The sequence below is a fragment of the Hemibagrus wyckioides genome, linkage group LG27 (assembly GCF_019097595.1).
Source record: "Hemibagrus wyckioides isolate EC202008001 linkage group LG27, SWU_Hwy_1.0, whole genome shotgun sequence".
Classification (NCBI taxonomy): domain Eukaryota; kingdom Metazoa; phylum Chordata; class Actinopteri; order Siluriformes; family Bagridae; genus Hemibagrus; species Hemibagrus wyckioides.
The window spans coordinates 3,031,789-3,059,763 of record NC_080736.1 but is presented as its reverse complement, the minus strand read 5'-3'; the positions used below and the strand labels follow the sequence as shown (position 1 = coordinate 3,059,763).

The following is a 27,975-nucleotide window of genomic DNA, read 5'->3' as shown; positions in this document are numbered from 1 at the left end:
ACTTTTGGAAGCTGAATCAGCTAGAACTCTTCCACGCGGGCGCGCGCTCCCGGGTCACATGTGGCTAAAGAGAGATGGAAGCGAGAGCGCGCGCTCTTCAGCTATCCCGTCATCAAGCCGTGCACGCTAGGAATCGTGAACGCGCTCCGGAGTAGCTCAGTTGCGCGCACATGCGTTCCTTCAGCTAGCTGTTTTAGGAGTGTGATAAACTCGCACATATCACAAAATGGCGGATTCCGATTCGTGGGGTAAGAAGTGATGTAGTCCATCTTTTTTTAAAGACAGGTTACTTTTTTTTAGATAAGTTCTGAAGGCGGTTTAAAGTTTAAAGCGTGTGTGTGTGTGTTGTAGACGCGGACAACTTCGAGCCGAATGAACCGATAAAAAAGGCGGCGGGACTGCAGGACCGGTGGGAGGGAGAAGACGAGGAAGACGACGTCAAGGTAACAAAAAAAATCCGTGTAGTCGAACAATTTATTGCGTGATCAAATACTAAAACAGGACTCCAGATGTTTTAGCCACTCAGCTAGCTGGCTAGCAAGCACAGTGCTAAGGGCTAAGCTAAGCTGGCTAGCTTTCGGCCGGCATGCAACTTTAGCTGTTAGCTGAAATAGCGGTCTGCTCTTAGCTGTTATTAATGTTATTATTACAGAATTAGCCTAGCTAACTAACACGCTGACCCGGGTCCTACCCTGCTGTTAAAACGTGCCTCGGTGTGTTAAACTATAAGAAATGATGCCATTTAAGTTTACACAACTCTACTCTGGGTTTTGTGACAGACCCGGGTAACACTAGCCGGATATCTCATGCTAGCGTTAGCAATGCTAGCAGGAGAGACGCGTGATATTCGATTGCGCCAGCTGGAAAGTTCGTGTTTTGTGTGACGTCACTGTGACGCGATCCGGCGAACTATATAGTGAGGCAGAGCGACAGCAGCAGGGGCCACTGAGTCACGCTGCGGCGTGCCACCGCCGCCTCGAGAACCGTTCTAGAACTGCCTAGAACTGATGGAACTTTCCAGAAGTCCCCCTGGTTTCAACTTCAAGAGCATGATGGAAGTGGACAGAACCAGCTAAAAGTGGTTTAGGAGCACCGATAGTGACAAGTGGAAGGGTTCTGGATTAGTCTAGGGCATGATGAACATTAGAAAGGGTTCTGGATTTATTTAGAACTTATGGAACCACAGGGATGGCTTCTAGAGTCGGAAAGAAACGTATGGAAGGCTGATGGATTAACTTAAAACTGATAGTACTTACAAAGTTCTCCAGATCCACGTTGAGTTGATTTAAACCCTGTAGATTCACTTAGAATTTCTAGAAACATATGGAAGGGTTCTAGAAAGTCTAGAAAAATATGGAAGGGTTCCGGGTTTGCTTAGAACTTCTAGGGACATATGGAAGGGTTCAAGGTTCATTTAGAACTCCTTAGAAGTCTGCAAGTGTCACGTCTAACAGACACAAACAACTGGGAGTGTTCTAGAATCATTACATATGATAGAACCAAGGATTCTAAGCAGCCTTCCAGGTGTGTGTTCTAGAATCCACTAAACATCATAAGGAATCTCACTGAAGTGTTTCAGTTCCACGTCTAACAGACTACTGAGTGTTCTAGAGTCATTGCAACTGATAGAACCATACAAAAGGAACCCTCCAGGTGTGTTCTAGGACCCCTACATCATATGAATAAGTGAATGTTAATAAGTGTTCATATAAGATATATATATGTAGGATATATATGTCCCAGTGAAGTGTTCCAGTTGGCCGTAATGTCTAGGATGCGTTCTGGAAATCTTTAGACGTGATCTAGAGCACCTTTGGACGGGTTCCAGAGTGCCTTGACAAATGTATGGAATTCTTCAGAGGTGTTCAGAGAGTTGCTCGGCTGTGTTCCAGGACCCCTAAGAAGTGATCTAGAGTATGTTACAAATGTTCCGGAATTTCTTGGTAGTGATCTGGAATCCTTTAGACGTGCCATCGGATGTGTTCGTGATATTCTAGAATCTCTTGGAAGTGACACTGAATCTCTTTAGGTCTCTTATAGGTGAGATTTTATTTATTTGTGGTGTTCCAGGGTGTCTTAGTGGTGATCTAGAACCCTTTAGGAGTTTTTTGAAGTAGTATAAAATGACACAGGGTTATTCAGGTTATTCTAGAACCCTTCAGAATTATGAGAGTTTATAAGCCGTTCTAAAATGCAAGTAAAGGCGATATTGGATATATTAAGTGTTCCAGAATCCCTTAGCAGTGACAGTGTCACTCTGGAGTCTCCTTAGGATGATCTCTTCATAGTGGTGAAGAATGCAGAATTCCTTATAAGGGTTCCAGAAACCTTCTGTAGTGAGAAATATCCCTTAGAAGCAATATGAAAAAAACTGGAGCCATTTTCAAAAGAATTTCTCAGAAGTCATAAACGGTTTATGCAGAATCCCAGAAATGATTTCCAGAACTCCAGGGTTTTTGTTCTTTTTTCACTCTCACTGAAATGTTGTTTTTTTTTTTTTGGACAAAAGATTTGGGACACCCCTCAAAATCATTGAATTCAGGTGTTCCAATCACTTCCATGGCCACAGGTGTATAAAATCGAGCAACTAGGCATTCGTGAAATTTCCTCACTGTTAAATATTCCACGGTCAACTCCTATGGGAACGGGTTTTCATGGCAGAGCGGCTGCATCCAAACCTTACATCACCAAGTGCAATGCAAAGCGTCGGATGCAGTGGTGTAAAGCACAGCGCCACTGGACTCTAGAGCAACTTTGTGGGAACAGTTTGGGGATGACCGCTTCCTGTTCAAACATGACTACGCACCAGTGGACAAAGCAAGGTCCATAAAGACATGGAGTGGAGGAACTTGACTGGAACTGCACAGAATCCTGACCTCAACCTGACAGAACACCTTTAGGATGAATTAGAGCAGAGACTGTGAGCCAGACCTTCTCGTCCAACATCAGTGCCTGACCTCACAAATGCGCTTCTAGAGGAATGGTCAGAAATTCCCATAAACACACTGCTAAACCTTGTGGAAAGCTTTCCCAAAAAAATAGAAGCTGTTATAGGTGTCAAGGGCGGGGCAACTCCATATTACATTCATGTGCATGATAAAGGCAGACGTCCCAAAACTTTTGGCAATGTAGTGTAGATACATTGAGTTTTCAAATTAAGATCATGATCCTTTGTTTTTTTTTTTCTGTATCTCACCATGTATTTAACCTTTAAATGCAGTTTAAATTCACTGGATTACATTTGTTGTTTTTATTCTCATGCAGGATAACTGGGATGATGAAGAAGAGGAAGAAAAGAAGGTGGAGGAGACAAAAACAGGTGTGGTTTCCAGTTTGAAGCTGAGTACAAGCGACACAGTTTAGACCCTTGATTGATTTTTGATCAAAAGATCAAAATCACTGTGCATGATCGATAATAACTGGTCAGAATCTGACAGATAATTCATCACACATTTAAAATAATATAAATGTATAAATAAATATAAATTCTTCTTCTTTCAGTGTGAGAAGTCAGCAAGCTGCTGCAACATTTATTTGCATTCCTGAAGCTGTTAGTTAAATGTTTTGCATGAACTCGAGTTTTGAGAGTTTTTTCTTATTTCATATAAATATAAAAAGCATCAACATCCTTAAATCATGATCATGAAGACATGGATGAGCGAGTTTGGTGTGAAGGAACTTCAGAGACTTTTGGGATGAATTAGAGCGGAGACTGTGAGCCAGGCCTTCTCATCCAACATCAGTGCCTGACCTCACAAATGCGCTTCTAGAGGAATGGTCAGAAATTCCCATAAACACACTCCTAAACCTTGTGGAAATCCTTCCCAGAAGAGTTGAAGCTGTTATAGCTGTAAAGGGCGGGACAACTCCATATTACATTCATGTGCATGTAAAGGCAGACGTCCCAGTTTTGTTCTGGCTCACAGTCTCCACTCTAATTCATCCCAAAGGTGTTCTATGGGGTTGAGGTCAGGACTCTGTAAAGTTCCTCCACACCAAACTCACTCATCCATGTCTTTATGGACCTTGTGCACTTGTGTGCAGTCATTTTGGAACAGGAAGGGGTCATCCCCAAATTTACCAATGCCGAAGCATTGCGTTCCTTTCACTGGAACTAAGGGGCTGAGCCCAACCCCTGAATTTTATGATTTGGAGGGGTGTTTATTAATCATAGGAAGTGAAAGACAGCAAAAATACAGAATTATACAGAAGGTTTAATGCTCTGCTAATATCATGACTTCGCTCTCAAAGACATGATCATGGAACATAAGGAAGACTCTTTACCAGGAAAGCTGCGTATTTTCATTCATCAGCATTAATGAGTTGAGATGACTAGCTTGTTGTATTTATAGGTTAATTAGTCTGTGTGATTACATGCAACTCATCACACTGGAGTGTTCTCTCACCCCATGTGCACTCTGTAGCTGATGGTTTGTCGTTTTATTCCAGCCGCTGACAGATAATATGCAACCATTACCATCATCACTCTATTCTAAAGGCTCGTTTTGTTTAAACGGTTTCCGCTGACTGGTTTTCTGTCGGTTTAATTACAGGCATTCCTCATTGGTGCGTTAATAAATTATTCACAACCATTAAAATCACATTAGGATTAGATGTCCAAGTTGCACACTATTATCTAATTATGTGTAGAGTCGTAATATATCACATTCATATCGTTTTCTTCCACTTGTACACGCTCTCTCTCTGTCTCTCTGTCTCTCTCTCTCTCTCTCTCTCTCTCTCTCTCTCTCTCTCTCTCTCTCTCTCTCTCTGTTTCACAGAGGTCAAAGTTCCAGTGAAGAAAAAACTGGGCACTAAAATCAAAGAGAAAGAAAATGAAAAGGAGAAAAAACAAGAGGAGCTGAGGAAAAGGGTGAGTCAGTTTTCATTGAATGCTATTCATGGGGTGGGGTTTGTTTTTTGTTTTTTAATTAGGAAATCCCCTTCAGATTCCAATCAGCTGATCCAGGGTCAGGGGCATTTTCTTGATTCGGAATAAAGATTGATTACTGAGAGCATTTAAAACCGCTATTCATCATTAAGAGAAATATATTGTCAGCTCAGAAGTCGCTTTAAGTTCAAACCAGACGTTTCATCTGGTCATGGCGCTGGTCAGACGTGACAGTTGGAAATGTCACCGTGAAATAAAATGACCACATGTCCAAATCTACAAGTCATGAGACGGTCATAAAGTAACGAGTTCCTCATCACCACGCAGTCATGTCAGTTATCTGGACACTAAGATGGTTTTGTTTTTGTTAATTGTTCTGAATAATTTTTAACTCGTCTGATATTTGACCAGTTACAAGAGACTGAGACCGAGGCTGAGTCCCAGCTCACACCTGAAGAGCTGGCAGCCGAGAAACTGCGTGTGCAGAAGCTGCAGGAGGAGTCGGACATGGCGCTCGCATGTGAAGCGTTCGGTGAGTTCCGTCACGTTTCTTGCACACTTGGCCATGCTTCATGAAGCAATGTTAGGAAACGAACAAAAGGAGATATATATATATATATAATATATAACATAACAAATGACAAGTGATAATTCAGTATTTTACTAGTGGAGATCACTAGCTCCCACTATTTGCACTAAAAAGACTTTAACGAAAAATGACTTACCAATAACTAAATTTTTTACCTGTAAAAATGATGCTTGTAATATCAATCCATAACATTTAGTTATCACTATTAAAAATTAAATAATGCTAGTAAAAATAGCTCCCTGGTTAAAATGAATAGGGAAAACTCATAGATTGTTTCGACTAAATGGAAAAATTAACATTAAATAGTGAAAACTGTGCATGTGGAAATTAAATTCATGATATCAAAAATGAGATTTACTAGTAAAAATGTAAAATTTGCAAGACATTTTCATTTCTGCATGTGCAGATGTCATTACTTAGTAGAGCATGTCAGATTTGTATTAGTTATAATTTAATTCTCAGAAGTGAAAATGACATTCTTACTAGTGAAATCTCAAAAATTCATTTTTTTGCTCATTTTTCACTTGGATATAGCTGGATATAATTATATCTAGAAAGCTATAATTGAAAGCTGAAACACCTTGTCCTCTGCTCTGAAATACAGTTTCTCTGAACATCTACATCTCACAGTGGAGCTGGAATTTTTTGCTGGTCATAGTTAAAGTTTCTGTATTTATCCTCACAACTTAACTTTAACTTGCTTTAATGAGAGGAAGCACCTAATTTCCAGATAAAGAAAATGTACTTATTTTGAAGATGATGATGATCAACACTCGGACTCTTCTATTCTGCAGGTGTTGACACGACTACCACAAATAGTGCCTCGGGAATTGAAGCCATGTGTCCATCGACTAAGGAAGATTTTGTAGTTTTTGAGAGATCACTGAGAGATAAGATTACACAGTTTGAAAAATCTGTGCATTATTCAAGCTTTTTGGAGTCGCTGTTTCGGGAGCTCTGTATTTCACGTGAGTAGATGGCCCAGCATCTGTATTGTGGTTATCGTGCTGATTTCATGCTTATAGCTGAAATTCCTATCTGAGTCTAACAGAGATCTTGTCCTGTGTTTTTGTGTAAATTAAATGCACATAACCGCTCAAATTTTCCCACTGAAATATAAACGGTTTGCTTGTTCTTGTTTGTCGCAGTGGAATTAGACGATTTAAAGAAAATCAACAATTCCCTGTCAGTTCTTCTCACTGAAAAGCAAAAGCAGGAAAAGGTAAGCTGTGAAGTTATTTATTTTATTCCCAATTTTATTATTTATTTATTTTTTATTAATTTATTTTCATTTTAACAATAATACTACTCCAAAGTTTGCGCACCCACTCTATCCCATAATTTATTTACGGGAAAAACCATAATTTGGTGTTACATTTCACAAATATGTCTTTTATCCCTATTTATTTATTTGTTTTTTAATCAATTCATTTCACAATTATTTCAGACCAGATATATTACACACTCTGGACATGTTATAAATACTCTCTTGGCCTTTATTATGCCCTCCTTTTATATTTCAGAACAACTTGTGAACCTACACAATTTTTCATAATTTTGTGTTAATTCTGCCATATTCCATACACTACTATTTTTTCCTTCCCAATTCTGAGTTTACCAGAATTTAGTTAGTTTTTCCTAGTTTGTTTTATTTTTGTTGCGTTACAGCAACATTTCAATTTAATGTCCTGCAACTGAATTTGTACTTGTTTAATTAAGTGTAAAGTAAAGGCATGCCGTTCTTTTTCCACCTGGAAACCATTGGAGATGCAAATATTTGCATGTGTCCTAAAGGTGAGGACACGGTTGTTCGATCCTTACTGAGCATCCCCATCCAGGATGTATTCCTGCCTTGTTCCCAGGACAAGCTCCGGATCCAGCAAGCCCTGGATATAGAGCTTACTGAACAGAATATCATTGAATCCAGAGTGTAATGCCTGATCCATGCAGTAGAGGGAGCCGTCAGCTCGCTTACTGTTAAATCATTCCCTTAACCCTGTGAGGGCGTTCTGTAATTCTGTGAGAGATCGAGTCCGCCTTTGCTTACGTTTGTCACGTGATATTTTCCTTATAGGAAAAAGCCAAAGGTACTAAGAAGAAAAAGAAAACCGTCCTTGCCGGCGGCGGTTTAAAGGCCAAAATGAAAGACGATTTTGGCGATTACGGCGAATTTGACGGAAACTACAACGATTACGAGGACTTCATGTGACGAAGGCTGAATCGCACTCCCTGTCCACCCAACCACGCCTACCCCCCCCTCAAGACATGCAGCATCCCCCCCACCCTCGTCTCTCATTTTCTCTCATCAGTGCCATCCTGGAGTAAACTGAACACTGTGTCAAACCTTTGACTTTTTTTTTTGCTTCGGTGGTCAAAAACAACTCTTAGTGAAGCTGCTATCACCAAAATTGCCATTTGGTGACAAAAGGAAGATCTATCAAATTGCCTTGTATTTACAACTCTGCCTCTGATAAAGACTTTAGGATGTGAGACATCTTTGCACAAAGTGTCTTCTCCAATTGGCCAACATAAGAAACTAATAATCATAATGCCTTATACGAAATATGACAGAAAACATGTTTATTTTGGTTGAAATACTGAAATAGCTGATGCTGTTAACCTCTGTGCAATTTTATTTACATAGAAACAAGTGATATTCTATGCAAAGTAATTGTATACAGAATGTCTAGGTTTAAAGAAAAACATGGATATTTTCTTCTTGTGGCTATTTCCACAGCATTATATCGATAGGTCTGATTGCCAGTTGTCAGCAACATCAGATGCACATAACTCAACAACTATTTTTTTTTCCTTGACATGTCAGTGCATTTACAGCAGACACTACATAAGGAACACTGTTGGTAGGTACACTTTCTTTTCCTTAAAATGATGATGGAAAAGCAGAAAAACGTAAGTACAATTTCAAAGCAGCATTTTTTTTGCTATTGAATTGTTCCGAAAACTATTCATTTTTTTTCTCTTTCTTTCCATTCAAATGTTTACTTTGCTCTAATGCTGGTAGAGTTCAATTTCTAGTGCAGGACTGTGGGACTTCTGTTGTAGCTTCTGCAGGCTTGAATCAGGGAGGAGGAAGATGGAACAGATAAACATGTTTGCTCTCAATCAATATTTGAGGTTTTCCTTTTGTTTTGGTGTTTTTTACCCCGCTAACCATTTGGGGGGAAAAAAAAATGCTTCACAAATAATGTTTTAAAAAAAGTGGTCAATGACAAGACTCCACAGTGTTTTTTTTTAAGGATGTAATTTAATAAAAATGATTGGTCGAAAGGAATTTTATTTTTTGGAAAACTTAGTGTGAGTCAAATACAGACGTTAGAATTTCTGGTCATTTATCGTGGTGTATGAAATAAATATCCCATTATTTACAATTTCAAGTAGTAACTATCACAGTACAGGTAAGTGTTAAGGCCTATACTAGGCATAAGATAGCTGTTTAAAAAAATGCTAGCCTCAATTATCAAATTTTGTTTAGGGGTGGGGGCACTCCTTATTTGTTACTGATCAACAGTATTCCTTAAACTATAAATGTCATATTACATACCAACTTTAACTCCAGAATTAGCTGTTTAGTGGAACAAGGTGTGTTGGAAGCAGGGGAAAAAGACAGGGTTCAGTTAGGACCCAGTACTTAAACCCCTAAAAGTAATTTCTTAGTATACCATATTATATTTCATTTACTATTATGCTCGAAAGTTGTTCACACCCGTCAAGTGGTGTGGAGTACATCCCTGGCAGCAGTCCTGTCCAGCCCATTTCCATTACACGTGTTCATTATGAGCTTCTACGTGTGGTTGGTGAACGTCTGTTGGGATTCCGAGTACTTCTTCTCTGGCTACTACGGAGTGCTGCGGAGTCTCCCCTCTGCCTTCGGTTGCCTCTCCCTGGACGAGTGGTCCCCGCTATGGCCCGGCCTGGAGCATTCTGGAGTTGCTGGAATACGCTCTGTCTGGTTACGTCTTTGTCACCACAAGTGAAGACTAATGCTACGCCGTCATTGGTCTTCATTACTCTTGATGTTCCATCTGACGTACCCTCAAAACAGCGCCCAAGTGCTATCTCCTTTGCGGTACGAGGATCTTGGTCGGTAACCGTGTAGATACCGTAATTGTGGCCCAAAGGGTCCAGTGGTGCAAGCATGGTGAATTCATTGGTATCGTTGTTGACAGCCAGTGGAAGATGGTTGACCAAGTATTCTTGTAGCATACTGTTTACACTGTCTCTCTTGCAACTGCCCTGCGGGATCACCTTCACTAGGGTGCGATCCACACGGTCTTGGTCGTAGAGCATGCCACTGCATTTGAACTCTAAACAGACTGCCGAGACACTGGACTGTACCCTGTCTCGGATGCTACGGGTGTCGCGAAGTCCATATAGTTGGCCAACTGTTCGCGGGTGGGTGCCTCCCATGTTGCGAGAACGAACATTAATTTCATGCGGGCCGTTGATTTTTACTTTAATATAGCAAGCTCGGTACTCAGTTGGTTTTGGCCACCAACTCAAATAGTCTTCTGTCCAACTCATTGGGTCGTCCTCGTTAAAAGGAACAGTGTTATAATCATATCGATCTCCTTCAACTCTTGAAAAGCGGAAGTGAGGTGCATTAAATGGAGCTTCTTCACACTCTTTCAGTTTTTCAAACGGATAAATGGGACCATTTGCTTCTTCGGCTGCATTCGGGCTGGGTCTCGCTACGTTGATACTGAACGCCGTCTTCTTCAGTCTGGGATCATCGTGATCTGTTCTTCTGTAGTTCAGTTTATTCAGATAAGGTTGAGGGACACCGATGATGTTGGGATTTAATTTTGGTGCTGAAGCTACTGCATCCAGTTCTTCCCCTCCAAGGTTTGCCATGACATAACCAGAATAAGCGTCCGCTTTTTGGTCATCACAGAAGGCAGGCAGACATGCACCATTGGGACCAGTGATGACACTATCAAACCTGCCCCAGGCACGAGGGTTGCTGGAGAAACCAGGTGTAGGCTCCATATTGATCAGACTTATCACAACACCCTCAACCTGCTCACTTGGTATAAATCGCTCGCTACGGAAAGCTCGGACTTTAACGTAGCATCTTCTATTCTCAGGCACGTCCAAGTTAAACAACCTTCTCTCTCGGATTTCCATGTTTCCTATGAGAAAAGTCCTTTCTTCTCGCTTTCTTCGCTGTTTTTTCTCCATATGAAACTGTCCTTCTTCTTCCCAAAGGCCAGTATCAGGGTTGAGGGACCACAACTTCATCGTCTCGAGATGTTCCGGCATCTTGACTTGGGCCGCATCAAGTCGAACTTTTACTTTTCCAGCATTTAGTGACTCGCCATCAGACTCATCCCTGAAGTCAACCGAGAACATGCCGTAGGTTCTCAAGGGAAGGGTATCGCCTTCAGTGCCTACAAAGTTTAGGTCACTTTGAGCAGTCGCTGCTGTGGATACATCTCTTGGGTCCATGAAGGTAACGCTGGCCTTCACATTACCAACAAATACCTCTCCATTTTGCTTGTAGAAAGAGTTGGGTGGAATTTCAATCTCGGCCATGGGTTCCTCCTCTGGTACTTCTCCAAGCTGTAGTTTGTTGGTGGCAGTTGAGCTCAAGGTAACGGGAGGTTTTTTCCTCAGCAGTTTAATCTCATGGTACACAGCTCCACCTTTACTGTTGAACAACAGTACTTTAGTAGTGTTCACAAACTTTTGCATGTTATCTACAAAAGTCAGAACCAGCCTTTCAGTATCTGTAGGAACTTGGATGGAGAAAGTGCCCTTGTATCCTGTTCGGCTAATCCTTGCTCCGTCCATGTAGATGTGTCCGAACCTTAAAGGCTCTTCTGTATCTGCTGCAATAGCTCGTCCACGAACTGTTGCCTTTGTTTCCACACATTTTTTGCAGCCACACTGGGTGACCACCATAGTAGGCAACTCGTAGCCTTGGCATGTTATTTGTCTCTCTTCCATTTTGGACACCCCACAACAGAAAGCTATGGAGTCTTTGCAGCGAATTCCATTGTCCAGCTGGCCAGTGCATGTTAGTATGGGGCATCTTCCTACATCATAGTAGAAGGAGTCTGTCTGGTTCTGTAAGCAGTCACGAGGCAAACGGATCATGTGGGGTTCAGGGGTTGGGTTGCATGAAGGCTCAGCCTGACCTTTTAGATGGAAAAAAAAATTCCAAAGTGAACAAAGTGATTGTAAACAAGTTTTTTAAAAATATATGTTACATGAAAAGCTCACCTATGACCGAGAGTGTAGCTGGCTTGGATTTAATAGCACCATTCTCACTGCTAGCTCTACAGTAGTACTCTCCAGCCTGATCCATTCTTAAATTCCTCAGAACCAGGGTCTCATCGTAGTGATATACGCTCTTGTCAAGAAGCGTTCCATTGTGAAACCTGGAATTAATCAGTGTTTAGATTGTACAAGAAAAAATGAGCTGGGGTGATTTATTGATGTCTGTCTATATACTCTTCCGAAAATGAAAAATGACCTATCAAAAGGTAAGTTTTCCAATTTATTCTGCACATTTTGTTAAACATTTAAGGTTAAATTTTTTGGTTAGTCATCAGACCGGTAGAACACCCTTGAGGAACCCTTTTTTTCTATGAATAGCTATATGTTATAGCAGTGTATAAGCTCTTAGAAGGTTCCTCAATGGTTCTAGCTTTCAAGAAGCTAAAGAAAATGGAAAAAAAAATATTTAAATGGGGCTAGATTTGGTTAATGGTTACCTTTTGGAACCACAAAAGGAACGTTTAATGGTGCTAATGCAGTCTGAAAACAGATCAGATCATCATTCATTGGGAAAAATTGCATGCATTTAAACACATTAGTACCTACAGATCTTGTTTACATCTTACCACTGGTACTCATTAGGCTCAGGTGAACCAGTGACCTTGCAGCAGAAGGCAGCTGTCTGACCCTGTCTTCTTGCTTTTGACTCAGGGTTCTTTTGCACATACAGGTTTTCTGAGGAAGATACAAGGTGGGATTGTTATTTTTTTCCACTTGAAGTCAGCACTACTTTCAAATGTACTTAGTTCAATGTTGGATCCTTACTTGCTCTCTCCAGCTTCACGTGAACTGCAGTTGTGGGCTCAGGACTCAGCGGCATGACAATTTCCTGAGGCTTGTGGCCCTGCAGCTTGATCAGCAGTGTAGTGTTGCCGTCTGAACAGATCCCAGGTACACGGAAGTGTCCATTGTGGTCAGATAGCGTGAGAAGTTTGGGGCTTGTGCCTGAAAGGAGAATGGCTGCCCCAGGAGCTGGGAGACTTCCAGCTCGACGAACTGACCCAAGCACTGTGTGATCCTCGCACGCGCAAGCATTGCAGTCTGTGTTTGCCTTGCCCATCACACACTGCAGACTACACACTACACCAGCAAACGAGAAGAATGCTTTTTAGAAAATGATATTGATTGTGACAGGTAGTAGCGGCAGTGGGTAATACTACAAGATGCAGTGCTTCATATTTAGAAACTGTCCATTTTGCTATAGTGCTTGATCACTACCAGGCCAAAACTTGATGACCCCCTTCAGTGGTGTTTAATACGTCGTAGTTTTCCAGCAAAATGTTACATTAAAGGTTGAAAGGAACATGACTATATTGTTCCCAAGAACAAACATTTTCTTTTTAAAATAGTGTACCATCCCAGAGACATCAAGTGATATGGTTTGGTCTCTTTTTAGTACTAAACACATGTCCTTGTTTAGAAAAAAAAAAAACGCAAATGTGTCTATTCATAAAAAAGCACATTACCTGGACATGTAGGTCCTCTGCATTGTCTACTCTCCATCTTTAGACCGTTGCAGTACCTGGATTGGGTTGTGCAGGTTCTGGAGCGGATCTGGGCTGCAACCTGGCCACATTGTGCAGGACACGGTGTCCAGTCTGACCACTGACCCCACACTCCTTCAGGTTCTGACTTTGTGTCTAAAAGCCCAGAGGAAATTGCTCTAATTAGGTTTTCATGATGGTTAGACATCAGCAGAAAGTGAGGCAGGTTTTGTCACAGTCCTTTCAAACATTTTGCAAATTCCAAACAAAAAAATTTCACGATTTATTCATTCATACTCAGTCTTTTAGCTATACCAACCATCCAATATGCTGCAATCTTTCTGGTTGGTGCTGAAGATGTCAGCAAAATCTATTACATAAGTCTTACCTCTTGGGCAAAGGAAACGGACTGCGTAATTGGAGCAGTTCTTTCCTTCAGGTTGTTCTGAATTGATGCACCAAAACCCCACAGTTGGCTCAGAGTGCACTCTCTCTCCAGTTCTGTGAGCTGGTATCCAGTCTGTGGTGCGAGCTTCCAGCTCCCGTGGGGAATCGCACACGCGAGCTCGGTAATAGAAACGAATCGCATCCAGCTGTTCGTAATCTCCCTTCCCTCCAGGGTGATCGACGTTGAACCAAGTCGTCCACTCGTAGTCATCTCGAATAGACGGTGCACATAGGGATAGAGTGGATGCATCTCACATTAAATATCTGATCTTAATTATGTGCATATTTAATGTTTGTGCAATGATTTAGTTATAAATACCTTCATTCTGGAGCACAGCTGCAGTGTGATGCATAGATCTTCCTGATCCTGTAGAGAAATTTAGCATTTTACATACATGATATTTACAACAGTGGAATCTCAGCATATGGATGCCCTCCCTTACGAATTTTCGCCTTAAGAATTTAAATGTTGCAAGAAATTTGCATCGACATTCCTTTGACCTGCCACATAAATCTGGTCTTCCAATGAAGTTTTAATTGTACGCTTTACATTTACAAGATTTTAGTTTATAGCTTTATCTACAAAATCTACAATCTTCCAAACTCACTTTAATCATGTTTGCCAGAATCTATGAAGGAAGTCAGTCCAGACAAATTAGCCCATAAATTATAATGTACTGAATGTCATTTTTGGAGAAAAATTAACTGTAACTAATTGCACAACAATTATCAGATCTCGATTATATTCATGAATACACAACCTCACTATGTTTTGACTCAATAAAAAAAATCTTTCAAACCAATGATGTAAATGTTTAAATCAGGATTTTTGTGCAATTCTCACTCATCTGTTAGCGATCAGTCTCCTTCCTGAACCAAGTTCTCACCGCTAGAGCTTGGCAAAGCTTCATTTACATGTTTTGATAATGGTAAAATAACACGATACGGGCTTCATTCACACAGTTGAACAGAATCTGACCTCGTATATTATTCAAGCTTGCATATGTTCCACGTTCATCACTGGAACATGAAACTGGCATGACTTAACCCAGCACTCTCAGTAAAGTGTGGCCAATTGCTGACAGGTGGCTCATAGCCTCTGGCTTACACGCATAACTTCTAATCAAGCTCGGCTTCTGAGAGGAAACACGACACTGGAGCTATTTATCATCTTCATGGAGGGGTGGATGAGGTTATGCAACCAAAAAAAAACAAAACAGCTGTTAGTCCCATTAGCACTTTTACCATGAATAATTTCACATTAAAGCTATAAACTGACAAGATTTGACTGTTTGACAAAGTAGATCGAGTTTCCACTCGGAGTGGTTTCTCCATCAACTCTGCCTGGGAATAAATAGAGTGGTTGTTAATTATTCTGTCCTGAGACTTTTTTTAATCATTAAGATGGATATTTGGTTGCTGGTTGAAAATGTGAGCTTTGTAAACGAGGTGTAATGAAAAGAGTAAAAGAAACAAACCTTGAGTGAAGGTGGTGGAAATTCCAAAGACGAGAAGAAGAAAGACCCACGTTAGCTTGGATGCCATCCCGAGTCTCTTCTGGTCGGCCTTTCACCTCAGCCGATGACCTTTACTTCTTTTCACGCTATATATATAAAATCCTGACACAGAACTCCTGTGAACAGTCAGAGAAATGTCTCTTACTTGCTTTCCTAAACCCCACAATCTTCTACCCAAGCAATTTGAGACTATAGAAGAAGGAATATTGTAATAATTTGTGATGTTAAATGTTACACATTTAGAGCAACTGGTAGAAAGTCTTATGGTTTAGAGCTGAAAAGGGGAAAAAAAAAAAGTCCTTGTGTAGTCCTGGTGTTTTTAGCGAACATCTAAAAAGCACTTTTATGTTTCCATATCACATCTGTAAGTGTCATCAGTGTGTATCAGGGGAGCGTAAAAATGCGTGTGCGCAACACGATCACACTGCCAGTCAAAGGTTTAGGAACATATGGGAGTTCGCAGTTTACCTGCAGCTTTCAGTTAAAGAAGGAAGCAAATTAAACAAGTGCCCCAACAGCAGGGTAGAATTTTTCAGAACTACTTGACCAGATGTTCAAGACTACTTCAGATACAGCAGACTCTTCGAACAAATGCACTTGACAGAAGAAGCTGTTACTGTATGCAGAGTTCTATCTTCCAGTTAATATCAAACATTCTGACCATCAACAATAAAAACGTACACCTGAAATGATATCAGCCAATCATGTGATGCGTACAGCAATCGCTAGAGTTTACACTTGCACTAGATAGTGAGTAGAAGGTATGAGGAACCGCCTTATCGATAAAGACTTTAAACAAACAGGAAGGCTACAGTAAGCACTCTGTACACCCATGATGAGCTGAAAAGCATTGAACATCAGCAACAAGCCTTCAGGTGAAGAGGATCCAGGAGCCCGTATCAGGTTCCTATCAGCCATGAATGAGAATCTAACACTACATTTAGCATAGGGTCACTGAAACCAGGTGAGGTCAAGCTGCGTCCAAAGATGATATACTACACACTTACTCTGTGCACTACATTCTCTAGAGTCTAATGAATGTTCTACGATTGTTAGAAGCATTGTATCGTCTCAGATGGAACAACTGACTGGAAGTGTGAACAGTTTTCCAGTCGACGGTGTATGACAAATGCATGATGCTACTACAGTAGCTTTAACGCTCACTGTGAATTATTAAAATGTTGAAAAAAATAAATCGCACAATACGCATGAGTTCATTTTAAAGATGTCTGTAAGACGTCTTGTTCACCGGGGTGTGATCAGCTATCGTGAAAATTGTTTTCAGTGTCAGTGTCGTCAGCTCAGATAGCTCCGCCCCTGAATTCAATACATAAGTAAAGCCAGGAGCATGGAGTACATGGGTTAGGGTTAGCGTCCAACGATCCACACTTTTTTTTTTTCCCCTTTTTCCTTTTCCCCTAGTTGAATAAGTAAATCATCCAGGTTCTTGAAGTGAGCTTCTTCATGTTGGAAATTTCAGTGTGAACACGACTCACTATTTTTACTACACAGCGGAGTACAATAGTGCATAAATATACGATTTGGGACACATCACTAGTTTGTTTTTTTCTTCTAATAAAGTTTCTCAGTTCATGTGTTAGATTTTCTAGGTCAGGAAAAGCGTAGCAACACATTCCACACAAAAAACCCCAACACATACGGACACACAAAAAAGAATCTGACACTTAAATGGTTCACTAAGGTCTATGAATGACAAACAGCTAGAACTAAAGACGACAAGGGTGAGAGTTAGACGTTCAGGTGATTAAAGCTTGAGATGAAACTGTACAAGAACAAGGAAAGTGAAAAATAATGAAGCAGAGTTCAGTAAAAAGCAGGACATGGATAAAAGGATAAAAGCAGGACACAGACATGAAATATGAAGATGGCTCTCTTACCCTGGTCAAAGTAGTCTAGAGACGTGAAGACGAAGAATCAGCAGAAATTGTGTGTGTGTGTGTGCTTGTGGTGTTCTGTCGTCTCTTATATAGCTCATGCTTGACTCGGGGGCTCGGCTTCACGCCGCAGTCAGGAAACCAGATGAGCGCATGAGGAAACCACAGAAACGACTCCACATCTCTTTCTCTCTCTCTCTGTGTTTAATAGAAGATTATAAATCAGCTTCAGTAGATGGTTTTGAATACAAACTTCCACTTCTCACTGAAACAGAAGAGAACTGTCACACAATTAGAGACGTGGTTACACTTTTCATGTTCTCTTCTGTTTCAGTGAGAAATGGAAGTTTGTTCTTTGTTCTCACCCAGCAGAAGAATTGTGGAACAATGATGAGGTGATTGTTGGGATTTTATCCCGTGATGTTACGCAACACAAACAACGGAAGTCATTTCTGTAAATCTGCACTGGAAAAATATTTAGATATTCAGTTAGAAAAATGATGACCAATTAAAGCAGTCCATGTGACACAACCCTCCAAACAGCAGAGCAGAGAAAGATTTATGCTGGAAACTTTATACAGTGGAATTTAGGTATACGAATGTCCTCCATTAGGAATTTTCGCTTGAAGAATTGAAATTTTGCAAGAAATTTGCATCGGCATACGAAGCATTTTCAGCATATGAGCAAACTGAATGCCGGGTAAGTCGTGCGTGCATCCGGGAGCCGTTCAAAACTTGTTAGCATCAGCGGAAAGCCAACCGAAGAAAGTTTACAAATTTTATGATTTTGTTTTTTCAGTCAGTGAAAGCTATTTGGAAAGAATCAACCCACGATACCAGCGTTTTCTTCAGCATTCAGGTGATTTTTCAGGTGTTTTTTTGTTGATAGATCGGTGGTGTGGGCGGTCTGTTCTATTTTAGCCCAAGCTTGGTGGCACGACTTCCTGTGAGGACTCTTGACATGGAATGCTTGGCTTGGGTCAGTTCTTTGTAAGCAGCCGTACAGTTTACATACGCTTCATATTGGGAATATTTTTGGGAGCTGGAACGGATTATCTGCATTTACATTATTTCTTATGAGAAAATTAGTTTTAATAATAATTTTCACCTTAAGAACTCGCCTCCAGAACCAATTAAATTCCTATGCCGAGGTTCCACTGTAGTCAGAGGTAAAGCTGTAACTTCACTGAGTATTTAGGACAGAGGAGAGAGGAGGTAAGATGAAAGACTGAAAGAGAGAGAGAGAGGAGAGCAGAAAAAAGCATGAGAGAAAGAGAAAGAAAGTGAGTGAAACAGTGAGCAAAAAAAAAAGAAAGCTTGTGAGAGAAACTTTATTGCTTACCTGCATCTCACAGGCTGAGATGGTCAGTGAAATGGTCAGTGTGCTGGTCATAATGTGTGGATTTGTTGAACTGAAGCAAATGAAATGAAGCAGCTTGAACCAAACTGTTTTACCTACAGAACTGGAACAAACTCTACAGGGTTTATTTTAACTGATGAAACAGAAAAACAGGAATGCTGTAATCTTTTGTTATTAAAACAGTTTAATCAAGTTTAAACACACCACAAATTCAAATACATTATTTCAAATAAATAAAATGTTTCCCACAAATGATGTAATTCTTTATAATCTTCCTCACATCAGGCTGCAGGAAAAATGCTCCATCTATCTATCCATCTGTATATCCATCCATCCATCCACATACATACACTATATTGCCAAAAGTATTCGCTCACCTGCCTTGACTCGCATATGAACTTAAGTGACATCCCATTCCTAATCCATAGGGTTCAATATGACGTCGGTCCACCCTTGGCAGCTATAACAGCTTCAACTCTTCTGGGAAGGCTGTCCACAAGGTTTAGGAGTGTGTTTATGGGAATTTTTGACCATTCTTCCAGCAGCGCATTTGTGAGGTCACACACTGATGTTGGACGAGAAGGCCTGGCTCTCAGTCTCCGCTCTAATTCATCCCAAAGGTGTTCTATGGGGTTGAGGTCAGGACTCTGTGCAGGCCAGTCAAGTTCATCCACACCAGACTCTGTCATCCATGTCTTTATGGACCTTGCTTTGTGCACTGGTGCACAGTCATGTTGGAAGAGGAAGGGGCCAGCTCCAAACTGTTCCCACAAAGTTGGGAGCATGGAATTGTCCAAAATGTCTTGGTATGCTGAAGCATTCAGAGTTCCTTTCACTGGAACTAAGGGGCCAAGCCCAGCTCCTGAAAAACAACCCCACACCATAATTCCCCCTCCACCAAACTTTACACTTGGCACAATGCAGTAAGACAAGTACCGTTCTCCTGGCAACCTCCAAACCCAGACTCGTCCATCAGATTGCCAGACGGAGAAGTGCGATTCGTCACTCCAGAGAACGCGTCTCCACTGCTCTAGAGTCCAGTGGCGGCATCCGACGCTTTGCATTGCACTTGGTGATGTATGGCTTGGATGAAGCTGCTCGGCCATGGAAACACATTCCATGAAGCTCTCTGCGCACTGTTCTTGAGCTAATCTGAAGGCCACATGAAGTTTGGAGGTCTGTAGCGATTGACTCTGCAGAAAGTTGGCGACCTCTTCGCACTGTGCGCCTCAGCATGCACTGACCCCGCTCCGTCAGTTTACGTGGCCTACCACTTCGTGGCTGAGTTGCTGTCGTTCCCAAACACTTCCACGTTCTTATAATACAGCTGACAGTTGACTGTGGAATATTTAGGAGCGAGGAAATTTCACGACTGGATTTGTTGCACAGGTGGCATCCTATCACAGTTCCACGCTGGAATTCACTGAGCTCCTGAGAGCGACCCATTCTTTCACAAATGTTTGTAAAAACAGTCTGCATGCCTAGGTGCTTGATTTTATACACCTGTGGCCATGGAAGTGATTGGAACACCTGATTCTGATTATTTGGATGGGTGAGCGAATACATGGCAATATAGTGTATATACACATACATACATACATACATACATACATACACACACACACAAACTACCAGTCAAAAGTTTGGACACATCTTCTAATCCCATGGTCTTTCCTGATGATTATTTCTTTCTACATTGTAAAATGCTGAAGGCGGCCGAAATACACAATAATGTCCTTCGAACAGTTGATATTGAGATATGTCTGCTACTGATGCTCTGTAAAGCCTTCATAATGCCTCTAATCTGAGGGGCAGTTAATTGGTGATTTCTGAGGCTGGTAACTCTAAATGAACTTCTCCTCTGCAGCAGAGGTACGTTTTGGTCTTGCTTTACTGGGATGGTCTTCATGTGAGCCAGTTTCATCATGGTGCTTGATGGGTTTTGCAAATGCACTTAATACTGTTCTTGCAAGAACTATTCCAGAACACCTGACCTTCGTGTCTTAAAATAACAACTGACTGTTTTTAGTTTTGAAATCTCCAGTGTTGTTCTAGAATGTAGAAAATACAGTGAAACCTTGACTTACGAGTGAATCAACTTAGGAGTTTTTCGAGATATGAGCCGTCGCTCGGTCATTTTTTTGCTTTAAGATATGAGCCGAGATCTGAGTTACGAACGAGCGAGCTTACGCCACCCGGCACTAGGTAGCCCAGCGAGCGGTCAGTTCACGTGGTTCTCTCTCCAGGTCGTGTGTTGGCGCTGTGTAACGACACTTCATCACTCATTTTCCAAACATTTTGAAAGGGAGGAAGAAACAAACCTCCTTGGACAGGTTTTTATTGAAACACCCTGCAAGTGAAAGCGAGGAAAGTGTGGCGAAAAAGGCAAAAATCAGTGAAGAAGATGATTAAGTGAAAAAATAAAAATAAATAAATAAAAAGTAGCAATTAAGTTTAGCGATAAAGTGTAGCATAGTGTGTAAGTTAAATTTTGCAATTAATTGTACCATTAAGTGTGTAGCGAGTAAGTTAAGTGAAATGGAAAAACTCCGCCACCCTCCTCCGCTAATTTCCTCCATCTCCGCTAGCATCTTCGTCTGATCTTCAAGGTAAATACACTTAATAAAACCAGTTTATTTCTTTACATTCTTTATGTATTATTATTTTTTATATATATTTTTCATTATTTGTTATTTATAAAGTACATTTTTCTTATTTAAAAACACGTAACAAAAAAAATTGGTGTGGTTTTTGGGGAGCTGGAACGGATTAATAGCATTTCAATTCATTTTAATGGAGAAATTTAATTTGATATACGAGCAAACTGAGTTACGAGCTCGGTCACAGAACCAATTAAACTCGTAAGTCAAGGTATTACTGTAAATCCCTAAACAAAAAACATTGAATTAAAAGGTGTGTCCAAACTTTTGACTGGTAGTGTATATACCCATCCTTCCAACCATCCATCCATCCATGTATCTATCTATCTGTCTATATCTAGAAACATTGTGTTCTGAAAGACTGCTGAAGTGTATAAAGCAGGAAGCGGACATGAAAAAAATAATCTGATTCTGAAAGAACAAATTACACAAAAAAGTAAAGCTTCATTTTCAAGTCCATATGACTAAAGAGTCTGATAGAATTTTTCTTTTTAGCCAGTTTTGCTAGCATGAGTCTCTGCATCAGTATCTTAAGATCTCACTCACTTTGCTTCTGTTGGTTGGTTCATTAGAGATAACGATATAAAAACACCACCAGATGGTGACCGGAGTTGGCCAAAGGCTCTTCTTAAGAACGTTCTTCGTGGAATTAAAGCTTTTGAGATTCCTCCAAGGCCACCGTCTTTAACTTCACCTCATGAGGAGAATTAGAGGGCAGAGATACACAGCAGGATGATGAACATCTCACGCCAGGAGCTACTTTACACATCTTTCTGAGAGGGTTTTAAAGCTTCCGCTCCGAGCTGTGGGGTTTATTAAAGACAAATTTTCCAACAGTTATGATGGTGGAGGGAAAAAGAGAGAAAACAACAAAACAAAAAGATTGACACGAAAGAAACCTCAAACACGATCCTGCTCCCAAGAGTTCCTGTAGATTCAGGAATATGTTAACCAGCATCACTACAATCTCCAGACTTGAGATTATTTTAAATGATCAAATGATGTAGATTCTTTTACTCATGATCAGGTTAAAATCTCTGGATTATTATCTGGATAAATATCTCTGGAGGTACCTGAGCTTGAAATGAGTAAGAAACATTTAGAAATTTAATACATATCATAGGTTTGGTTTATTATAATCTTATGATCTCTAAGAAATGAAAAACTCCAGACTACAAGCCAGACTAAGATTGAAAATGATCAATAAAAAATGATGTAGATTATTTCACTCATGACCAGGGTTAAAACTCTGGAGATAATTTGAGCTTGAAATGAGTAAGAAACATCTAGAAATTTAAAACAAATTATAGATTTAATATAAATTCATAGGTTTATTATAATCTGTGTGTTTCAGATGAATCTGTATTCAAGATAATATACACTTGATTTTATTTAGCAGTCACCTAGAAGTTTTTATTTTCCTGCTTTAAAGAAAGGTTGGTTTTATTATTTCTTATTTTCTTTCTTTTTTGGTTAATTATGTAAACTATTTGACTAAAAGTACACAGATGACTAGAAAAAAAACGGTCACAGGGATCTGCTGGAGCCTATCCCAGCACACATTGGGTGAAAGGCACCGGACACCGGACAGTTCGCCAGTCCATCACAGGGCCACACATATAGACAGACAACCACACACACTCACTCTCACTCCTATGGGCAATTTAGAATTACCAATCAACCTGATGTACATGTTTTTAGACTGTGGGAGGAAACCAGAGTACCCGGAGTAAACCCACACAGCACCAGCACATAAAAACAAGCGCATGCTGATGGATGAGATTTGGCATTCAGGGGAAACTTTCACAGGTTCGTCCTGCATGTTCCTGTCAGGTGTTGCGAGTCTGGTTGGAATCAAATCTTACCTCATGTTTACCAGACAGCCCTTATTGCATTTCCTGCAGCGCTCCTGTGGGGACGTCTGAGGTCAGTCATTTAGAAAAGGATCAGGAAACGGTTTGCGGTTGGAACTCGGAGTTCAGGAAAGGTGTTTTGTTTATGGAGCAAATCTCAGGATTACAGGCAGGTGATAATACAAGGGAATTGCTGGAGGAGCGGGATTTTACTGCAGCAGACAGACCGTTACCGCTTGCTGGTGTAATGGTGAAAAGATGTTTCAGACGCTGCTTTTGGTCTGCAGTAGTCCGGAAGTGGACTGGTGATTTTGCTCCAGTGTTCCTCTGCGTTAGCTCTACACTCAGACTCATGTCTCCATATATAAAGTGTTCATAATCTCACAATTTAATGTTCTATAAACAGTGTGGTGGCTAAAAGCGCTGTTTCCACCAGCTCAAACGCCACCTAAACTCCAAGCAGGACAGAAAATGGGCATGGTAACTAAGCAACAAGGATTTTACACAAACACAAATAACAGCATTTATTCCTGTTCCTTTGTATATAAACAGTGGAGCAGTAAACAGCCGAGAGCTAACAGCCGAGCCATTCACATGACTCTCTCTTTTCTTTTTCGGGCAAAGACTCGGCCATGATGTTCCTCATTCCTCATGAAAACATAACTCTGAGCTGGATGGAACGGTCAGTTTGTTCTTTTATGAAAGCTGTTGCTTGATTTCATAAAGGAACACTGCAATACTTCAATCGAAGCTAAACTGTGTGATTAGCGACTGGATATGGGGCATATGGGGGGAAAATAAAATAAATAAAAATCTGGAAGCCCTATATTTACTTCCTCAGAGATATATAAAGCCAGACAACTGCATCTTTTCAAAGCGTTGCACCTGCAGCATCACAGGGCAGAGTAACACACTCTGAGACTCACATTCTAGAAGCGTCTGTCTTGGAGAGCAAAGATCCTGGCCAATCAAGTGTCCGAGAGGTCACATGTTTGCGTAGATGACCTCTCAGACACTCCTGATTGGCCAGGATCTTTGCTCTCCAAGACAGACTCACGTTCACGACCAAGGCATCGCTGCGATTTAAACTAAAACAAGATTTTTGGTAAAATGTGTGTCTATTCTACACTACATGGCTGTAAGTTTGTGCACCCCTGACCATCACACCCATATCTGGTTCTTCCCTGAACTTTTACTACAAAGTCAGAAGCTGACAATTGTACAGGATGTGTCTGTATGCTGTACCTTTAGTTTCCCTTCACTGGAAATAAGGACACTGTTACAGCATGACGCTGTACCTGTACATACAACCTCTGACACGGTGTGACCTCAGAATCTGGACTCACTCACCCAGACATCCTCACTCAACATCAGTGATCTCTGAGTGAGTATACCTAGTATACTATAGTGTATCATGGAGTAAAGATTAGTTTGCGATCTCTAAAAACACACCTGAAGAACGCAGGAATGTTCGGAAGACCAAACTATTCCAGATTAAAGGATGTAAGGAGTGCTATAAGAGCAGAGCTGTGTTCATACACACACCAATCCACTTTCTACTGCTGCAGCTACTGCTGGACTTCCTGTAGATCCTGAGTGACCGATGTCTCGTCCAATCAGAGGGAAGAATTCCATTCACAAAAACTATACCTACCTTTTCTGCTTTGTCTGAATCGTCCTTGTGTTTTTGGATTTGTTATTGTCTTTCGTGTTTCTCAGACACCTTACCTAACAGCTGAAACACACTGTGATCGTCACTGACAGTGTTTTTCTAAATGATGATCTCTAGGGGTTAATCTCACAGGTGATGATCTTCAAAGCCAAACACTTCCAGGGGAAAAAACCCAATAACAACAGTATACACAAACACACTCTCATTTAGCAACTGGACAGGGCAGTGAAATATTTACAGCCCAAAATAACTGGCTCCCCAGCAAGAAAATAGGGTTTAAAATAAATAAATAAATAAATAAATACAATTATACAAAATAATAATAATAATAATAATAATAAATAAATAAAATAAAACTCTTTGCAACATTTAAACATGGCACACAATGATTCAAACTATGATTTAACTTCATAAAACTGGGAAAAAACAGTCCGGTTAGCATAAAAGTAAAATAATAATAGTATTTGTTCTTAAAAGCATGCCAATTATTCTTCAGTTTGGTACCTTCGACCAAAATCCGTTCATCTGTCACCGCAGAGCTTTCGAAGCAAAAGTGATGAGCTCTAAAATTACACAGGCAGTTAGAAACAGGATACCTAATGGAGCTATTACAAAATTGTCTGGAATGGTTGAAGATTCGCCTTAATTTGACTCATGAGAATACGGAGAAGGAGGCAACGATCGAACCTTGGATTCGATCGGAGGTCTGAGGTTTCTGAAATGTTGAAATGAATAATTCATTACAGCAAAGCTGTTCGATAAAAGCAGCAGTTTCTACAACATGCAGCACCTGGGATGCTTGAGTGGCTCATAAGCATGAAATAACAGGCTATAAGATGCGTCCGGTGTGTATTTGGGCTTGTTTCCTGTTACAGAGTGCAGACTGAACATGATTTGATGTTCGGACATTGTTGTTTTATGGGTCTGTGTGGGGTTTCAGGGCATGTTCTTCCTCAGTGTCCACCAGACTGCCTGGTTTACTCCTACATCCCAGAAAACATGGTGGTGGGTGACATGGTGAGTGTAAATGAGCCTGATCTCTCTGGATCCATCACCCTGACCAGGATAAAGCAGTTACAGTTGATGGACGAACGAATGAATCGACACATCGGATGTTTTTTTAAAATGGCACCAAGAAAACACAACATCCACTGGAGCGGAGGATTCATTTCACTTTGCATTTACTTTTTTGTACTTTCTCCATCACAGTGTATGTAAAGAGTGTACCTCCTCGTGTTCCATCAGACTCAGGGATTCTGTGGGGTTCATACTGTAGCGTTCTGATCTGAGGCCGTGGTCTGCGAGTCAGATCCGTGGGGAACCTCGGCTTAATGACTCCAGCAGTGAAAGTATGCAGGAACGGCTTCTGCTATGGTCATTAGGGGGCCAGCGATCCTACGGAAGAGGAGCGGGAGACGTTCCCGTCTTCCCTTCGCCTCCAGTGAGACGTATATGTGTTCCTGGAAACAAAGAACGGTTTTCTCGTCAAGTATAATTCATAAACAAGAGGGACTTTTTCAGTATGGGAAAATGAAGGAAGGATACAATATCAACCGGATTAGTGTTGGAGAAGCCGGGCTATGGATCTCATCTGATCTTGGAATACTCACCAGCAAATGCTAGTCCGATCAAAATCCTCTTACAGAAACCACAAACATCTTACTGAGATTTTAGCCTCTTTTTTTTTTAATATATATATATATATATATTACATGGAAGTAAATATTGTGTTGATCCTGGAACTGTATCTTAACCCTGGGACTCCTGAGGGTTTAGTGGCTGAATATCTCAGGGTTTCTGTTCCATCAGATAAAATAAAGAATAAAAAGGTTAGGATCTCTGTCCATTGTTCTGGCTAAATCCATTACCTAGATGTTTTCCAACCTAATCGTGTCAGCTAACTCTAGAAATATTGGTATTGTATAAAAATATATAAAATGAAACAATGAATAAAATTAGAGAAGAAACCTGGGGACACAAATTTGTAATAACAACATTTTTTCAAGTTTAATAACTTGACTTAGTTATACTCGTCTAGCATGAAGACTGGACCATGGTTACAGGTTAACGGTAAGGGTTTTTGCACATACAGTACATAACCTTAAACACTTGTTTTGCACATTACTTATCTTGGTTCTCATCTCATTCTCCATATTTATTCCTAAATCTCTGTATTTAGTATTTTTCTGCTATAGTTTGTTATAGTATTATATTCTGCTATATTTTGTAATATTTTGTTATTTGATATATTTTTTGTTATATCTTTGTATCCTATTTTGGGTTGTATAGTACTTTTGTTATATTCCTTCCTATTTTATCTATTACCTGTGTTTGTGGACACTGCTGTAACCTGTGAATTTCCCTTTAGGATGAATAATCTATCTATCTCTCTAAGGTCGTTTTTGCCTAAAGGTTAGGATTAACATTGAGTTTGGTTAAGGATACGCCAGGGTTAGGGTTTAGCTAGGGTTTTTCCTAAAGATTAGGGTTACGCTAGAGTTAAGAATGAGGTCTGGTGTATGCTAGCTTTTGCCTAAAGACTAGGGTTGTGCTAAGGTTAAAGCAGAGATGGGGTTTGGGCTGTGTTAGGTTTGGAGCTGAGATGGGGTTTGGGTTATGCTAGCATTATGCTAAGATGAGGTATGGGTTGTGCTGAGGTTAGAGCGGAGATGAGTTTTGGGTTGTGCTAGGGTTAGAACTGAGATGATGGTCGGTTTGTGTTAGCATCTGAGCTGAGATGGGGTTTGGGATGTGCTAGGGTTGGAGCTGAGATGAGGTTTGGGTTATGGGCTAAGATAAGGCTTGGGTTGTGCTAGTGTTAGAGCTGAGATAAGGATTGGTATACACTAGCTTTTGCCTAAAGATTAGGGTTCATGAAGGGTTAAGCTAAGGTCAAGTCTGCAGTAGAATTAGATTTGGTTAGAATTAATCTGGATTGAAGTAGCATTAAGGTTGGGGTTTATCTAAAACATAGGGCTGGACCAGAGTTAGTGTTTTCCTCTGGACTGGTCTTCAGCCATCAGATTTAGATTCTTAAACTTTTTCTAGGATGAAGATGAATTCCAGAAACATGAACTCGCACACTAAAATGTTAGTGTTCTCTCTCTCTCTCTCTCTACAAAGCCGCCGTGTCCTTCGTCAGTTCTTCAGGAGATGATTCAGATGTTCTACACCACAGCACAGGTTCTCAATGAAAGCCAGTGACCTCCCCTGTGCCACATAACACAAACATGCAGCCAAAGAGGTCACTTTTTATCCACAGCACCAATAAAACAAAACCACAAGACGCCCGAGGAGTGGTTAAAAT

General features: G+C 40.6%; 2 protein-coding genes across 3 annotated transcripts; one reads left to right on the top strand and one right to left on the bottom strand.

Annotated features, from left to right (window-relative positions):
* Positions 1–87: 87 nt before the first annotated feature.
* Positions 88–27,975, top strand: eif3jb (eukaryotic translation initiation factor 3, subunit Jb). Of its 2 annotated transcripts, none has more exons than XM_058381498.1 (8): positions 88–248; positions 352–443; positions 3,265–3,319; positions 4,782–4,873; positions 5,303–5,423; positions 6,275–6,448; positions 6,629–6,702; positions 27,792–27,975. In XM_058381498.1, the coding sequence occupies exons 1-8, from the start codon at positions 227–229 to the stop codon at positions 27,870–27,872; spliced, it is 711 nt and encodes a 236-aa protein (XP_058237481.1). In that variant the 5' UTR covers positions 88–226; the 3' UTR covers positions 27,873–27,975. The 2 variants fall into 2 exon arrangements, with proteins under 2 accessions (XP_058237481.1, XP_058237480.1); XM_058381497.1 differs by lacking the exon at positions 27,792–27,975 and adding an exon at positions 7,555–8,768.
* cilp (cartilage intermediate layer protein, nucleotide pyrophosphohydrolase) lies at positions 8,450–17,250 on the bottom strand. The gene is made up of 9 exons (XM_058381496.1): positions 17,127–17,250; positions 15,190–15,344; positions 14,031–14,078; positions 13,653–13,922; positions 13,247–13,420; positions 12,546–12,860; positions 12,347–12,455; positions 11,724–11,881; positions 8,450–11,638 (listed from the first exon to the last, which is right to left on the bottom strand). The coding sequence occupies exons 2-9, from the start codon at positions 15,254–15,256 to the stop codon at positions 9,273–9,275; spliced, it is 3,507 nt and encodes a 1,168-aa protein (XP_058237479.1). The 5' UTR covers positions 15,257–15,344; positions 17,127–17,250; the 3' UTR covers positions 8,450–9,272.